The following is a 17,634-nucleotide window of genomic DNA, read 5'->3' as shown; positions in this document are numbered from 1 at the left end:
ACAGGGAAACATCGTCTCAAAGAATGAGGCATTCCTTGATTCCATAATGGTATTCTTTGAATATCAGGAATCTTGGATTCATGAACAAGAAACCGATATGCAGTACTATGTGGAGGATATCCGATGAAAATACAATCCACAGTCTTAGGACCTATCTTCACCTTCTTCGGTGTAGGGATCAGTACCTTTGCAAGGCACCCCCACACTTTCAGATGTTGGTAACTTGGTTTCTTTTTCTTCCACATTTCATAAGGACTTACATCCATATTCTTGCGCATCGTAATATTTAAAATATTATTTGCGCTTAAGATGGCTTCTCCCCACATCGATTGTGGAAGCCCAGAGCTTAACAACATCGCATTCATCATTTCTTTCAGAGTGCTATTCTTCCTTTCAGCCACACCATTTGACTGAGGGGAGTATGGTGCAGTGACCTCATGGATTATACCATGTTGTGAACAGAATTCTCCAAATGGTTCAACATATTCACCTCCACGATCACTTCGTATCGCTTTGATTTTCTCAGTCTGTTGTGTCTCAACTTCTTCCTTATAGATTTTAAATTTATCTATAGCTTCGTCTTTGCTTTTCAACAAATATACATAGCAGTATTTTGTACAATCATCAATGAATGTAATAAAATACTTGTTTCCTCCTCTTGTTGGAGTGAATTTTAAATCACATATGTCGCTATGTATTAGGTCTAGCACTTTGGTGTTCCTTTCCACACGTTTAAATGATGATCTCGTTAATTTTGCCTCAACACAAGTCTCACACTTATGTTTTGAATCGATAGTAAGTTTAGGTATGTATTCTTTTGCACTTAAACGTCGTAAAGTGTCATAATTTACATGTCCTAATCTAGCATGCCATAAATTAGGAGACTCAAGCAAGTAAGCAGAAGAATTCTTCATTTCATTATCGTCCTTAACGGACATTACATTGAGCTTAAAAAGCCCATCGGTTAAATAACCCTTGCCTACAAACATACCACTCTTAGACAAAATTACTTTATCTGACTCTATTAAAATGCGAAAGCCATGCTTACTCAACAGAGAACCAGACACAAGGTTCTTGCGAATATCAGGCACATAAAGTACATTCTTCAAAGTCAGATTCTTCCCAGAGGTCATCTTCAGGATCACCGTGCCTTCACCCTCAATGGTAGAAGTTGCTGAATTCCCCATGTAGAGCTTCTCACCAGCATCAGAAGCTTTGAGGCTAGAGAAAATCGCCTTGTCTGAGCAAACATGCCTAGTAGCACCAGTATCAATCCACCATTCACGTGGATTAGAACCGACCAGGTTCACTTCAGAGACCGTAGCACAGAGGTCTATATCACCCATATCCTTGGAGATATTCTCTACCATATTTGCTTCTTTCTTCTTGTTGGGCTTCTTGGGCTAGTAATTAGACAAGAATTTTTCCTGAGCTGTTTAGAAATATCCAGAGAGAAAATCATCTAGTTTGTACTAGGAAGCAGCTGTGATTTAATTCTTTGAATCACAGATTTTCTGAAATAACACATTTCTGGTGGAACAACAAATCCACCAGAAAAGTTTTTAAGATCTTTGTGTTCTTTACATTTGTGTTTGAATATATATCTGTCTACATTGGCTTTAAGCAATTCACACACACACTTATTTTCAGAAACACTTAGTCTTAGAAACTGCTCAAAACTTAAAAAGTTTTGAGATTTACATTCAACCCCCATTCTGTAAATCTCATTGTTAGTCCACTGGGAATAACAATTGGTATCAGAGCAAGCTCTTAACATACAAAGAGTTTAAAGATCTATTTTGCTAACATCATGAGTGCACAGAAGAATCCTCCTGCTACCATCATGAGTAGGAAGGATATTGGTATAAAGATCCCAGTCCTGGAAAAAGATAATTATCATCACTGGAAAGTGAAGATGCATTTACATCTTCTTTCTCAAGATGAAAGCTACATCAACTGTATTGAAAATGGTCCTCACATCCCTCACAAAGTAGCCACAGCTGCTACTGCAACAGTTGCTGTTGGACAGTCCATTCCCAAGCCAAAAGCAGAATGGACTATTGAAGACATGGAAGAAATCCGCAAGGACAAGAGAGCCATGAACATTTTGTTTAATGGCTTAGATCAAGATATGTTTGACAATGTCATCAATAGCCAAACTGCAAAGGAAGTTTGGGATACTGTACAAATCATCTGTGAAGGTACTGAGCAGGTCAGAGAGAACAAGATGCAACTTCTTATTCAACAGTATGAATATTTTTACTTTGAAGAAGGTGAATCATTAAATGATACCTTTAACAGATTTCAGAAACTGTTAAATGGATTGAAGCTGTATGGTAGAGTGTACCAAGTCAAGGATTCCAACTTAAAATTTCTTAGGTCTCTGCCAAAGGAATGGAAGCCCATGACTGTCTCTTTAAGAAATTCTCAAGATTATAAGAACTTCACACTTGAAAGATTATATGGAATTCTGAAGACTTATGAACTTGAAATGGAGCAGGATGAGCTGTTGGAAAAGGGAAAGAGAAAAGGAGGAACAGTTGCTCTTGTAGCTGACAGTGAGAAGATGGAAGCCAGAAATGAGGAGAAGACAATGCCAAGTCTCAAAATTGGCACATGCAAATCAGAATCAAGCAAGGGTAAAGAGCAAGCAGCTGAGGATGAAGACAATTTCAGTCAGGATGACTCTGATGATGTTGATGAACATCTGGCTTTTCTGTCCAGGAGGTTTGCAAAGATGAAGTTCAGAAAAAATACAAAGTTCACTAAGCCAAACAAAAACATGGTGGACAAATCAAAGTTCAAATATTACAACTGTGGCATTAGTGGACACTTTGCAAGTGAGTGTAGAAAGCCAACTTCTGATAAAAAGAAATTTGAGCAAGTTGATTACAAAAAGAAGTATTTTGATTTACTCAAACAAAAGGAAAGAGCTTTTCTCACTCAAGATGATTGGGCAGCAGATGGGGTAAATTTAGATGATGATATGGAATATGTCAACCTAGCCCTGATGGCTAATTCTGATGAAAATGAAACTAGTTCATCAAGCAACCAGGTAATTACTACTGATCTCTCTCAGCTTTCTAAACATGAATGCAATGAAGCCATAAATGATATGTCCAATGAATTATATCATTTGCGTGTTTTCCTTAAATCACTAGCAAAAGAAAATACTAGGATCAAGGAGAATAATGTATTTTTAAGTGATAGGAATGTTGTGTTAGAGGATCAGGTAATTGAGCTTGAAAAGATAAAACTTAAATGCTTGACTGTTGAGAGTGAACTAGCAGAAGCTGTTAAGAAAGTAGAAATTCTTTCTAAACAGTTAGAAAGTGAGCAAGAGGTAATCAAGGCCTGGAAAACATCTAGGGATGTTAGTGTTCAGATTGCAAAGGTTCAGGGAATTGAATCATTCTGTGAGGATGCCTGGAAGAAAAACAAAAAGGAGTTAGAATTAATTGATGGATTGTAAACGGATGTGGAATCAACGGATGATGAAAGTTATCCGTTGAAGGAAGAAAAGAAGCATCCGTTGAAGGCTCATCAATTAAAACAGGCAAGTTCTTTAAAAGATAAAACCTCAATAAAAAGAATGATTCAACTCTCAAGAACTTTGTCAAAGAAGGAGCTAGCACATCCAGAGATGTCAGTAAGGTGAATATAGGATACATGACTTTAGATCAGCTGAAAGATAGGCTTAAGTTGGTTGAGGATAAGAAGGAAACTAAAAGAAAATCTAAAAGAAATGGGAAGGTAGGGATTAATAAACATAACAATTACACACCTGATATGTATGCTCCTAGAAAAAGCTGTGTGTATTGTAAAAGTGTTAATCACCTATCTGATAATTGCAAATATGTTAAAAATGCTCCCATGCCTTCAAATCCCTCCATGCCTAACATGTCTATGTCACCTCTGCATGCTATGCCTGTTATGTCTCACCAGAATCCCCATGCACATTTTGCAAACATGATATATATTAATAATCCGTATTTTACTGCATTTAGTATGCCTCAAATGCCATACAATATGCCTATGTGGAATAACATGTTTGCACAACCTATGCCTTATCAAATTCAATCAAGTGTGTTAAATGATTCTGTGACTAACCCTACACTTCAACCAACCACATCTGAGACCAAGGTTGACCCAAAGTTACCTAAGTCAAAAGATGCAGGAGGAATGAAGTTTAGGAAAAAGACTAACAAGGCTGGACCCAAGGAAACTTGGGTACCAAAATCAACTTGATTGATTTTGTTGTGTGCAGGGACAAAGAAGGAATCTATGGTACTTGGACAGTGGTTGTTCAAGACACATGACAGGAGATTTCACCCTGCTCACAGAGTTTAAGGAGAGAGCTGGCCCTAGCATAACCTTTGGAGATGACAACAAAGGATTCACTATGGGATATGGCTTGATTTCAAAAGAAAATATCATCATTGATGAAGTTGCATTGGTTGATGGTCTCAAACACAACTTATTGATCATCAGTCAACTTTGTGACAGAGGGAATACTGTCTCCTTCAATTCTGAAGCCTGTATTGTCACAATTAAGAAGGACAATAAAGTGGTTCTAACTGGAGTTAGAAAAGGGAATGTGTACTTAGCTGATTTCAACTCTACAGATGCAGAATCCATTACTTGTCTTCTCAGCAAAGCAAGTCCAGTTGAAAGTTGGCTATGGCACAAGAAGCTGTCCCATTTGAATTTCAAGACAATGAATGATCTAGTCAAAAAGGACTTAGTTAGAGGAATGCCTCTAGTGGAATTCACAAGGGATGGACTGTGTGATGCTTGTCAGAAAGGAAAGCAAAAGAGAGTATCATTCAGTAAGAAGCTTGAATCTGCAATTGATGAACCATTACAACTGCTACACATGGATCTTTTTGGACCAGTCAATGTATTGTCAATTTCAAGGAAAAGATATTGCCTAGTGATTGTTGATGATTTCTCTAAGTTTTCATGGGTCTATTTTCTTGGATCAAAGGATGAAGCTAGTGAAATCATTATCAATCATATCAAGCAAGTCAACAATCATCCTGATTTCAAAGTAAGGAATATTAGGAGTGACAATGGAACTGAGTTCAAGAATTCAACTATGAAGTTATTCTGTGAAGAAAGTGGGATCATGCATGAGTTCTCAGCTCCAAGGACCCCACAACAAAATGGTGTGGTGGAAAGGAAGAACAGATCACTAATTGAAGCTGCAAGGACAATGCTTGAAGAGTCAAAACTCCCAACTTATTTTTGGGCTGAGGCTGCTAACTGTGCATGTTACACTCAGAACATTTCTCTAATCAATCAAGCAAAAGGCATGACTCCCTATCAATTATTCAAGAGAAGAAAACCAACTTTAAACTTTCTACATGTCTTCGGTTGCAAATGCTACATCTTAAGGAATCAATCTGATCACAAAGGGATGTTTGATGCAAAGGCTGATGAAGGAATATTTGTTGGTTATTCTGCTGGAAAATCTTATAGGGTCTACAATCTTAGAACAAACATTGTCATGGAATCTGTGCATATTGTGTTTGATGATAAAAAGATTGATGGACTAACAGATGAGGGACATCATGAAGGGCTCAAATTCGACAACATTGAGATATATTGTGATGATAGTGAAGATGAGAATGATGAAGAAGGCATCTCAAGAAGAATTCAGAATCTACCTTTGGATAATGCACAGAATGCTACATCCGTTGAAAGTCATAATTCAGCTTCCGTTGAAAGAAGCAATGCAGCATCCGTTGAGAGACAAAGTGCATCATCCGTTGAAGTTCATAATGAAGCATCCGTTGATCACAGTCTGTCAACGGATAACCAATTCACTTCATCAGTTGATAGAGCTCCTAATTTCTTTCAAAAGATCAGCAACTCAGGGGGAGTTTCAACCAATCAACATTCTATTTCACATCATGACAATACTGAGGCAACCTCATCTAGAGCTAATCTACCACCTCAAAGGAAATGGACCAAGAATCACCCTTTTGAACTGATCATTGGTGATGCTACATCTAAAGTGCAAACTAGAAGGGCTACTCAAGATGAATGTCTGTATAGTAGCTTTCTATCACAGGAGGAACCTAAAAGAGTGGAAGAAGCTCTATTGGATCCAGATTGGATTTTAGCAATGCAAGAAGAGCTAAACCAATTTGAGAGAAACAAAGTATGGAAGCTGGTACCCAAGCCAAAGAACAAGAGTTATATTGACACAAAATGGGTATTCAGAAACAAGATGGATGAAAATGGCATTGTCATAAGGAATAAAGCCAGATTGGTTGCTAAAGGCTACTCTCAACAAGAGGGAATAGATTTTAATGAAATATTTGCTCCAGTTGCCAGACTTGAAGCCATCAGAATCTTTCTAGCCTATGCAGCTAATGCCAATTTCAAAGTCTATCAAATGGATGTCAAGAGTGCATTTCTAAATGGGGAATTAGAGGAAGAAGTTTATGTAAGCCAACCTCCAGGATTTGAAGATCCAAATTTTCCAGACTATGTGTATTATCTGTTGAAAGCACTCTATGGACTAAAGCAAGCACCTAGAGCCTGGTATGAGACTTTGTCAAAATTCCTTCTAGATAATCACTTCACAAGAGGTACTGTTGACAAAACTCTCTTCTTTAGAAATGTTAATGGCTCTAAAATACTTGTTCAAATTTATGTAGATGATATTATATTTGGATCTACAGATGATAAGCTTTGTAAAAAGTTTGCTAAATTAATGCAAAGTAAATATGAAATGAGCATGATGGGAGAGCTAACTTACTTTCTTGGTTTACAAGTTAAACAAGTTAGTGGTGGAATTTTCATTAGTCAAACTAAATATATTTATGATAAAGAAGTTTGACTTAATGGATTGTTCACCTGCAAAAACTCCCATGGCCACTGCCACTAAGCTTGAATTAAACAAGACTGAAAAGTCTGTGGATATTTCAAATTATAGAGGCATGGTTGGCTCTCTTTTATATTTAACTGCTAGTAGACCTGATATAATGTTTTCTACATGTCTCTGTGCTAGATTTCAAGCTGACCCTAAAAAATCTCACTTAGTGGCTATTAAAAGAATTTTCAGATATCTCAAAGGGACTCCAAATCTAGGAATTTGGTACCCTAGAGAGTCTGGTTTTGATCTAATTGGCTACTCAGATGCAAATTATGCAGGCTGCAAAATAGACAGGAAAAGCACAACTGGTACCTGTCAATCTCTAGGGAACAAGCTTGTGTCATGGTTCAGCAAGAAGCAGAATTCTGTTTCCACATCAACAGCTGAAGCTGAGTACATTGCTGCTGGTAGTTGCTGTGCACAGATATTATGGATGAGGAATCAACTATTTGACTATGGTCTGACTGTTGACAAAATTCCAATATTCTGTGACAACACAAGTGCCATTGCCATTACTGAAAATCCAGTGCAGCACTCAAGAACCATACACATTGATATCAAGTACCACTTCATTAGGGAACATGTGATGAAATGTACAGTGGAACTTCATTTTGTTTCAAGTGAAAAGCAGCTTGCAGACATATTTACCAAGCCACTTGATGAATCAACATTCACAAGATTAGTGAGTGAGTTAGGTATGCTTAATTATTCATAATTTATGTCATCTATATAATCTGCCTTGAAGCCTGAAATGAATTTGCTGCAAGAACAAAGTTGGCTTTAAGTAAGACTTATCCTATCAACGGATATTCCCTATCCGTTGAAAGCCAAAATTGTTCTATCAACGGATGTTCATTATCCGTTGAAAGACAAATACATTTCTGGTAATTTTATCCTTCAACGGATAAAATGGTGTTGATCATCAACGGATAACTATTTACCTTATCCGTTGAAGTGTCACATCAGTTACTATAAGTGAGTCACAGCCGTTGATTCTTTTACTCAACCGTTGATACAGATATACAGTGTTGTATGTCTTTGTATTTAAGGTAGTTTCCAGAATTTCTACAGTTTTATTTATTCTTGAACGGCTGTAACTTACTTAAAAGTATCATTTAATCATTTTATTTACGTTTTAATTCAAGAAAGTATAAAAGCCCAATTGAACTCTTATTTTCACTTTACACTTTCTTGCAATTCTTATTCTCCTTCTCTCCCAAAAATTCTCAAGTTTTTCTCTGCAACCTCTACTCACAACAATGGCACCAGTAGTCAAAATTATGTCTCAAACAGGATTTGTTTATGAAAAGAATAATTTCGTAGCCTTGATTGAAAAGAATGAAGCCCATTATGATTATCACAAGATGATGGACTTCATCAAAAACTGCAAACTAAGCTATGCAATGCTGGAAGCCCCAACCATCTACTGTGAGGTGATTGAGAAAATTTGGACAACTGCAGAGTTCAACTCCACAGATATGACTATTGCCTTCTCTCTCAAAGATAAGGACTATTGCATTAACTGTGATGATATACAATCTTGCTTTAAGTTGCCTGAGAATAATGCCATTACACCACACACTGATAAAGATGTATCTGCTATGTTAGATTCCATAGGCTATGCTTTTGATTCTGCTAGTTTAGGTACTATTAGAAGGAAAGGTCTTAGGAAAGAATGGAGTTTTCTTGGAGATGCCTTCATTAAAGTTTTCTCTGGGAAGATTAGTAATTTTGATGCCATAACTTCTTCTTTTGTTAATATGCTCTATATGCTAGTTTCTGATAGGTACTTTAATTTTAGCAACTGTGTTATGCTAGAATTAGGATCCAGATTAGGTAACAAAGCTAATAGACCACATAACATCTACTATGCTAGATTCTTTATGTTATTGGCTAACCATGTTGCTGAAGGTTTGGTTATATCAAATGAGAATAATAAACTCAAATGCTGGGCACAAGAGAAAAGGGTCCTTGCAGACCTTTTGAGAATGAACCTCAACAGCCAGGTGCCATTGGTATACTTGCCAATCATGAATGCACCACAAGTAAGTGAGGTAAACACTTATATAACTCCTACTATTTCCAACCCCATTATTTCTTTGCCCTCTAGTGTGGCCATGGAATCTGTGTCTTTGTCCAAACAGGTTCCTGCCAAAGCCACCAAAACCAAAGTTTCAAAACTCAAGTCAAAGAAACCTACCTCTGTTGTTTCTCAAAAGACAACAGTTGTAACAACTACCATAAACCCTGAAGGGAGTGAACAGGGTGTGAGTGGTGAGGGGAGGGGTGAACATCAAGAAACCCCCCAGGATAAGGTGGGAGAGGTGAGTGGTACCCAAGCCAGCCAAGCCACAGTCTCTAAAAAGACTGTGGTGGTTCAAAAGGAGTCCAACACATCCCTAGTTGTATCCTCCCAAAAGGATGTAACTATTGAAAATAGTCCCCAACCAGGGACACAGAACAAAAGAGGGAGGGACATTGAAGCCACACATTCACCAATTAAAGCCTTTTCAAGGAAGAAGAAGGCCAAGACCCTAGTTTCCACACAAGGGACACACACAGCACATATACATCCACCTGTATCTGAGCCTTCACAAATTCAGCTTGATGTGATTCCAGCAAATGTGGAATCACAGCCCCATTCTCTCATAATAGAAACACACCAATCATCAAACTCTCCATCACCCTCTCTGGATGTGGATGTGATATTCACATCAATTCCTGATTCTCCCTCATTAAAACTCAGGGAGGAGCCCCACTCAAAACCTGATGATCATCATCTTTTAGATGATTTGTTGGATCATCAGCCAATTCTTTCAGATGTAGTTGAAGAATCTGTGTTACCTCACTTAAAATCAATTCCCACAGATTCAACAATTATGTCACTTTCTATATCTACATCTTTTCCTTCTTCAACGGATATCTCTCATCCGTTGACAAGTGGTTGTTCTTCAACGGATAAGCTTAACAGCAGTTATCCGTTGATACCATCAGTTTCCACTTCAACGGATACTCCCTATCCGTTGATGGTCTCTACACACATAACAGAAACAATACCAACTGTAGAGGACATGGCTACTGTACAATCACTTTTAGGTTTGAGGGAAGGGAGTGATCTTTTGAGTGAAGGGAGTGATCTTTTGAGTGAGAGGCTGGGTTGCTCCCAGGCAAAAGGAGAGGTTGAGAGTCACCATATGCATGCTATTTCTTCCAGCATGGCAAAAGTGAGTGAGGGGAGTGCCACCTTAGAAGGTGAGGGTGAGGGTGTGAGGGTGTGTGTGAGCCAGGGGGAGCCCCTGATGCAAGAAAATAGAGAAAAAGAGAGAAAGGCAGGTACAGAAGCTATAAGGGTGGATCCAGCCATTGCTAGTGAGTCAATGAAAGTGGATGATGCAGAAAAGGAAAGACAATTTCAACAACATTTCAAAGCTGCAATTGATAACATTTCCTTGGATGCTGACACTTTTACTCATCCTGTTTCAGCCTATCAATTATTGGCTGCTCAGGGCAATGTGGAGACAGAACAGACATTACACATTGTACACACTTCAGAATCTCTTCTCAGAGACAAAGCTGCTGTTAACAGGCTGCCTTCTCAAGCTGGTGAGTCATCTGAAGAATTTGGAATGAATTCTAATGATGATGACTCTAATTCTTTGAATGAGAGCATGAACTTAGGGGGAGTAGCAGGCCCAAATTCTGTTCCTGATCTTCCTGAATGGGCATGGGCAAAAGCCTCAACACCAAGAGAGTTTAGTGTCACTTTGATTAGACAAGTCATGACAATTCAGCAGGCCCTTCAGGAGACTACAGATGCTGGTACCAAGGCAATTCTTCAAGCTCATCTGGAATCTCTGCATCTCTTGCAGTTGCATCATTTCCAACAAAATCTAAGTGTGGATGAGCTCAAACAGGACATTGCTGATCTGAAATCCTACAATGCTGAGAAGTTGGATTCAGTCATACCTTATGGTACTATGCAGGATTTGTTGGGGAGACTGAGGAAAGAATCTGATGCTGACAAGAGACTGGCCAGATTGGAAAACAGGGTTCAAATCATTGAAGATTCTATGGTAACAATTCTTCAGAATCAACAAACTCAAACAAATCTACTCATGCAGCTGGCCAATGCACAAGGCTTGACTCCTACCCTTGATGATAACAAAAAGGGGGAGAATAAAGGGAAAGGGGAAGGAGAGCCATCAATAACAGTTCAAATTTCTCAAGTGCTAGTTCCTGTCATCACCACTTCTCCAATTATTCAACTCAAAGGAAAGCTTGATGGAATTGATCTAATCCAGATAGCAGCAGCTGAATTGCAAGTTAAAGAGCAAAGGAAGAAGATTGATGAAAAGATGCAACAAATATTTGGTTCTACAACTTCTAAATCACAATCTGTGAAGCACAACACAAAAGTGGAATCAATTATTATGGAACTCAAGCCAGTAGGGAGGAATAAGGTTGGAGAGACTTCTTCCAAGGATTTGAAACCTATGGTCCTCAAGCCCAACAACAGATCCAATAAGGACTCTACAAAGAATCCTCTGAAAGAAGTGGATTTTCCTCTTCCAAAGGCTGATGAGGACAAGCTTTTGGGTAGAAGTATCTCATATCTCAAAGAGACCATGGATGTGGCTGTAAGGAGAAACATGGCTATTATCTTCAGAGAGGGAAATAGCATATGTGTGATGCAAGGACATCCCAAATTCTCAATAGCCAAGAGGGAAGAAGCCAAACAGCTAAAGGCTGACAAAAGAGCACAAGCAAAGCTAGAAAAATAGCTAAAGTCAAGTCAGGTTGAAGAGCAGAAAGAAATTGAAGACAAAAGTGAAGATGAAGCTATGGGGGACATGGTTGGTACTGAGATGGAGGAAAAAAGTAAGGGAAGAGAGGAATGGCAGAAAAGGAACAGAAAGAAGGTCAATGCAAAGAGAAAAATGGTAGATAAGACTAAAGAAACCCAATCAATATCCAAACCACTACCCTCTATTCCTCAACCCATTGTGCCTGACCCCTTCATGAACATTCATGATGAAACAATCATTCCCAAGGAGGAACCAATTGATTGGGACACCATCAAATTGCCCACCTTCCTAACCTCTTCTCCACCATCAAAGAAACAGAAAAGAAGAATCAAATCAACACCCTCTAGAGCCTCAATCAAATTCACACAGAAGCCTAAGCCTAAACCTCAAGCCTCTAAAGATTATTATGTTCACATCTGTGACATAAAAGAATTTTCAGACATTGAACTCTATCTGGATGAGCTGGAGGAAGTAAGGGGAATAGCTGCCTACAGACAGCTACCAGAAAGACTAGTGTTCAAATACAAAGGAGATGGGAAAAGAACCCGGCCTCTTTACAGAATTCTGAATGAAGGCTACTCTACCTTGATTAGAGTCTACTCAGCCATACAAAGGGATTCTGGCTTTACCAGGACTGCCAAGACTGAGATTCTCAACAAGATTGTCAACATTATGAAAACTTGGAGGGAGCCCAATACTTTGCCTAGAACTTTACTCATTCAAGAAAGAGGAATTACAATTCACAAATCACCTCATTGGTTGATGGAGTTCAGAGACAACAAAGGAGTCAGAAGATTTTTCAGAATTGAAGATCAGCTCAAGATTGCCAGTAATGAAACTCTCAAGGATATGCAATCTAAGTTGGACATCAATGAAGAGGATGAAGCTGAATTCTACAGACAACTTCAACTTCAAATAGAGGAGAATGACAGGAGGCTAGGAAAGAAAACAAGGGATCAAAGGAAAAGGAAGTAATCTGCTCAGGCTAAAGGAGCACCCTTGGAAATAATGTAACTCTTCAATTCCATCTCAGCATACACATTTTTGTAGCACTTTTGAATTTCTGCTTTATTACAGTTAATATATTTGTCAAGTGTTTTGTTATCATCAAGCTAAACCCAAATTTATGCCTACAGTTCTAGTAGACATAAATAGGGGGAGATTGTTAGGAATATGTGTATTAGTTTGATGATAAGTTAAACAAAACACTTAAGTAGAAATCTAGTGATTGTAGCCTCAACGGATAAGACCATCTTGGCTATCCGTTGAAGGAGTAGCTTTACTTAGCAATAAGTTTAGTATTGTAGCATATTTCATTCTCTGGATTCAAGTTGTAATTCTTAGATGTTGTAGGAAAGTATCAGTCATGTTGACTACTAGTGGATATGCAAATAGGAGGGCTAATTGTAAATATTTCATGCCTTGTAATTTTGTATAAGTGAAGAAGTATCAACTGATATTGAAGACCTTCAACGGATAAGAAACAAAGCTTCAACAGATGTCTCTAATGCTTCAACGGATAATATCCATCAACGGATAAGTGCTTCAACGGATAAAGACTTCAACTGATAATGCATCAACGGATAAAGCTTCAACTGATAAAGCCTCAATGGATAAGGCATCAACGGATGAAAGCTTCAACGGATGCTTAGTTCATTAGCAGTTGATAGTGACAATTCACAAGCTGACAGAGGCACATGGGTTGACAGAGACAAACTGGAATGTGGAAGCCTCTAGGAGGAATCAAGAAAATGCAGCATTCCCATTCTGATGCAAACAAGGAAGTATTCAAAGATTCACAGATTATCCTAGATTGCATTGGATAGAGAAATGAGGAAGAAACATGTGAAACATCCTTTCAATTGTATTTTACAGTTTTGTCTTCACTTGTAATCTTGGTGTTATATAAACCAAGTAGCAGCTAGTAATTAGACAAGAATTTTTCCTGAGCTGTTTAGAAATATCCAGAGAGAAAATCATCTAGTTTGTACTAGGAAGCAGCTGTGATTTAATTCTTTGAATCACAGATTTTCTGAAATAACACATCTCTGGTGGAACAACAAATCCACCAGAAAAGTTTTTAAGATCTTTGTGTTCTTTACATTTGTGTTTGAATATATATCTGTCTGTATTGGCTTTAAGCAATTCACACACACACTTGTTTTCAGAAACACTTAGTCTTAGAAACTGCTCAAAACTTAAAAAAGTTTTGAGATTTACATTCAACCCCCCTTCTGTAAATCTCATTGTTAGTCCACTGGGAATAACAGTTACTCTCAGCAGTGAGCAACGGTGGTTCTTCCTTAAGGAAGCGATCCATATGCAACGTGGTCAGATAAAAGTGCATCTTTTGTTGCCAAAGTTTGAAGTTCGTTCCGTTGAACTTCTCAGGTTTTTCAGCATGTGCAGCAGGCACAGTTGGCATAACAGGTGCAGCAGGCACCACGGGTGGAACAGATGGTACGTGCGTCTGTACTACAGGTGTATGCACACCAGTAGGCACCGCAGGTATGATCGGAGGAGTGAATCCTGCCGATATCTGTCCAAGAGGAACACTAAACTGTCCAATGACAGTGTGTCCCACAGGCACATGTCCCGAAGGCACATGTCCAACAGGCGTTTGACCCCCATCAGATCGTACGATCCGTGCGTTAGGGTTAATCGGCTGCTGGTGAACCCCATCAGATCCAGTGATCTGTGCGTTGGGATCAGCTGTCATGTTCATCGAATCGTTCACAGTTTGGTTCTCCATCGATCTGTTACTCAACAAAACAAGCAGATGCAGATGTATCAGTCACAGATGTATATAAAATAAATAGCTTTAAGATTGTGAATACAATCTGCGATTAATACATATAATCAAACAAATGTGTGCGTGAGTAAACGAAATCAAATGGAGGAAGAAAAGATATAAACAGAAGAGAGATTCTCGAGTCCAGTTGAAACTGTCTCCTTAAAGCTATTTCGCCTCTCACCGTATGTGCGAGTCGATAGCCTCCCAGGATAAAACGAGGTAGCGGCGGCGTTACGGATAACGAGCACCTTCAGCGAGCTTGAACGAGTACGAAACTATCACCGAGAGAGAGAGAGTTTTGTGTTTAAAGGCGAATATGTTTTTGGTGTGTCTAACCCTAACGCCTTAGAGGTGTTTATATAGGTGTAGATAGACTTGTGCGCTACTCTTTTCCATAATTAAATATCATTAATTATGGAGTCGGTGTAATACTTGCAAGCTACTCTATTCCATAAATAATCTGAAACAGAATCAGATTAAATATATCAAGACATACACCATATCAATTAATCTGAAACAAAATCAAATTAATTTATGCCATAATATTTGAGCCAAATTCTAATGAAAAATAATAATTTCCATTATTAAGAGAATATTATCATATCTCACACATCTTTTAGTCATAATGCTCAAAAATATGACTTACCAATATGAGACTTATACCCATATTTTCCAACACTTACTTCCTCAGTAAACAGTGAACTGGTTTCTGACCATTTTGGTTCATGCCCTGTTCTAATTCTTCCAGGAGACGCACCACCTCTTTCATTGTTGGTCTTCGTTTTGGCTTTCTATCAAGGCACTGGCATATGATTTTAGCAAACTTGTTTGCGTCTTTCCTTGTTATGGTCTTCCCCATTTTCTTGTCAATAATGCAATGCAGTTGCGGCTTACTGTTAAGAAATGGTTTACCCCATTCAACTAGATCCTCGAGCCCTCCAGAATATGATCCAGTAACTGCTACACGTCCAGACAGGATTTCAAGGAGTACTACTCCAAAGCTGTATACATCAGTTTTCATTGTCAGATGACCTGTAATACAAAGATGCGTTATACATTCACTCTTAAAACTTCAAAGTTTGTTTGCTGAGCATTTATGTCTTGATGAAACAGTGCTCAAATATTACTCTTGATGATATCATAATCTATCACTTAATTTATAGTACTAAGATTCTTGATGTACCCATATGTTGCACGACTGCAATATTGTTCGCTTATCTGCCAAAAAGATTGTAACTTGTGCTGTGTCAATACCTGTTCCTATGTACTCAGGGGCAAAGTAGCCTTTGGTGCCCAGTATTCTGGAGGAGGTGTGACTCTTATCATCCTGAGGCCCGAACTTAGCTAGTCCGAAATCTGAGATTTTTGGTGTATAGTCCTGAACATTTTGGTAATTAGTTAAAATAAAAATTTGCGCATTAACTAAAGAACAGGGGCATCAAACCAAAGTAAGTTTATTGGAGAATTGAGGTTATAAATTACTGACATTGTCCAGAAGAATGTTAGAAGACTTCATATCACGGTGAATGACCGGTGAGCTTGTTCCGTGCAGATACTCTAAACCTTTGGCAGAGCCAACTGCTATTTTGAGTCTTGTTCTCCAGTTCAGGTCATCGTCTCTTCCTGGCTTGTGCCAAATAACACTTCTTTACTGATTCCAGTTTTTGTGCCTAAGTTATTGTATTTCAGCTTAAGACTTACCTTCGAGTAGAAATGCCTCTAAGCTTCCTTTTGACATGTATTCCAAAACTAATATGCTGTGGTCATCCTCAGAACAGTTACAACAGTATCCTATGATTTTAACCACATTTGGATGGTTCAACCTTTTTAGAAAACTTAGTTCAGTCTGCAACAAGAAGTATCAGTACAAACACTGGTTTAACAGCTCAAAAAAGCAGGGACATTATCAATTTATCATACCATCCATTCTTCTCGGCCTTGAAGTCTTTCCTTTTTTAACCTCTTGACCGCAACAGGGTAACCGCCTTTTGGTTTTGCAGCAGTCATGGTGGAAAGATCTATCCAGCCCTTAAAAACATCACCGGAGCCACCTTCGCCTAGTAGATTCTTCTTACTGAATTTCTGCGTCGTGGCCTTTAGGGTGTTGTAAGTGAAGGAGGTAAGTTTGTAGACATGAAGCTTGTTATTCACCAGGCTAACCTTCACGAAATCATGAACACCATATTTCTCATCGTGTTTCACATTTCCTACATTAGCTTTGCAGCCATGGAATATACCTTCCTTAATTTTCGCGTAAGAAATCTTTGTAAACACACATAGTAAGTCTATAACAGGACACACAAACAGAGGGTATAGGGCATGAGGCATACCTTCTGTATTCGAAGGGAAGCTTACACTTCTGTTCGTCGTCTGGTTTCCATGTTTAAAACCTACTTAACGATAAATCGGATAACATAGAAATATAAAGTTTAATCTTAAATTTAACTCTAATCTTCGAAACTGTAATCAGTCATCGATTTTTTACAACTTTGGTTCTATAAAATTGTTAAAAATGATATCCAGGAAGAATACATCGACAGAGAAATACTAACGTTTTCGAGACAGAGTAACATCGTGTGGTTGTCCAGGTTGGCTTTGAAAGTTCTTTCCCAGACAATTCCCCATGATATAAAATCTTGAAAATGTGGCCTGAAAACTATGTTGATTGGAGGAAACCTCAGAATGAGTTAATAATAAACATGATTGTTATATTGGATTATATTTGATGTGTACTAAGGAACCTGTCTGTTTTCTTGTGTGCTTCTTGTTTTTCCCATCGTAGCTTAATATTCACAAAAATACTTTACCATTCTAAGTAATAGCTGCCATTTTATGTCGTTTGGTAGGCAGCTAAATTGGGAGTAAGACATGCATACATAGATTCATAGTTTATAAAAATTAAAATTTAAAATAACTAATTATCATCTAAAGTTGATAACATTTAGGAAATATCAAGGAGTGTAGTTCTGCAGAAAAAGCAGAATAAAAAATGTCAACAAATCAAAGTGATAATGTCAGTTGTTTAAATCCAACTTGAGGAAGATGAGCTAGTCAGTCCAATAGCTTCCTTTCCTGGACTTCTCATAACATCTTTAGAAAGTATGAGCCTGGTGCAGTTAGTGCAGATATGATTTTGTAAAAGAAAACCG

At 38.2% G+C, this 17,634-nt stretch overlaps 1 protein-coding gene across 1 annotated transcript; it reads right to left on the bottom strand.

Annotated features, from left to right (window-relative positions):
* Window positions 1-15,164: 15,164 nt before the first annotated feature.
* On the bottom strand, window positions 15,165-17,110 carry LOC141712997 (serine/threonine-protein kinase BIK1-like). Its single transcript, XM_074516179.1, has 7 exons — window positions 17,038-17,110; window positions 16,816-16,875; window positions 16,406-16,770; window positions 16,187-16,331; window positions 15,972-16,108; window positions 15,740-15,863; window positions 15,165-15,517 (listed from the first exon to the last, which is right to left on the bottom strand). Exons 1-7 carry the CDS (start codon window positions 17,108-17,110, stop codon window positions 15,165-15,167), a joined length of 1,257 nt encoding a protein of 418 aa, XP_074372280.1.
* Between the last annotated feature and the right edge of the window lie 524 nt (window positions 17,111-17,634).

The sequence above is a fragment of the Apium graveolens genome, chromosome 1 (assembly GCF_009905375.1).
Source record: "Apium graveolens cultivar Ventura chromosome 1, ASM990537v1, whole genome shotgun sequence".
Classification (NCBI taxonomy): Eukaryota; Viridiplantae; Streptophyta; class Magnoliopsida; order Apiales; family Apiaceae; genus Apium; species Apium graveolens.
Note: the sequence above shows the minus strand (reverse complement) of the source record. Positions and strands in the feature narration are given on the sequence as shown.

Excerpts from the sequence above, each read along its gene's own strand:
- LOC141712997 (XM_074516179.1), bottom strand. The coding sequence starts at position 17,110 with ATGGGGAATTGTCTGGGAAAGAACTTTCAAAGCCAACCTGGACAACCA. Across the intron at positions 16,876-17,037 it reads TGTTACTCTGTCTCGAAAAC|GTTTTAAACATGGAAACCAG; the intron begins GTTAGTATTTCT and ends ATCGTTAAGTAG. Across the intron at positions 16,332-16,405 it reads AAGGCCGAGAAGAATGGATG|ACTGAACTAAGTTTTCTAAA; the intron begins GTATGATAAATT and ends TTCTTGTTGCAG.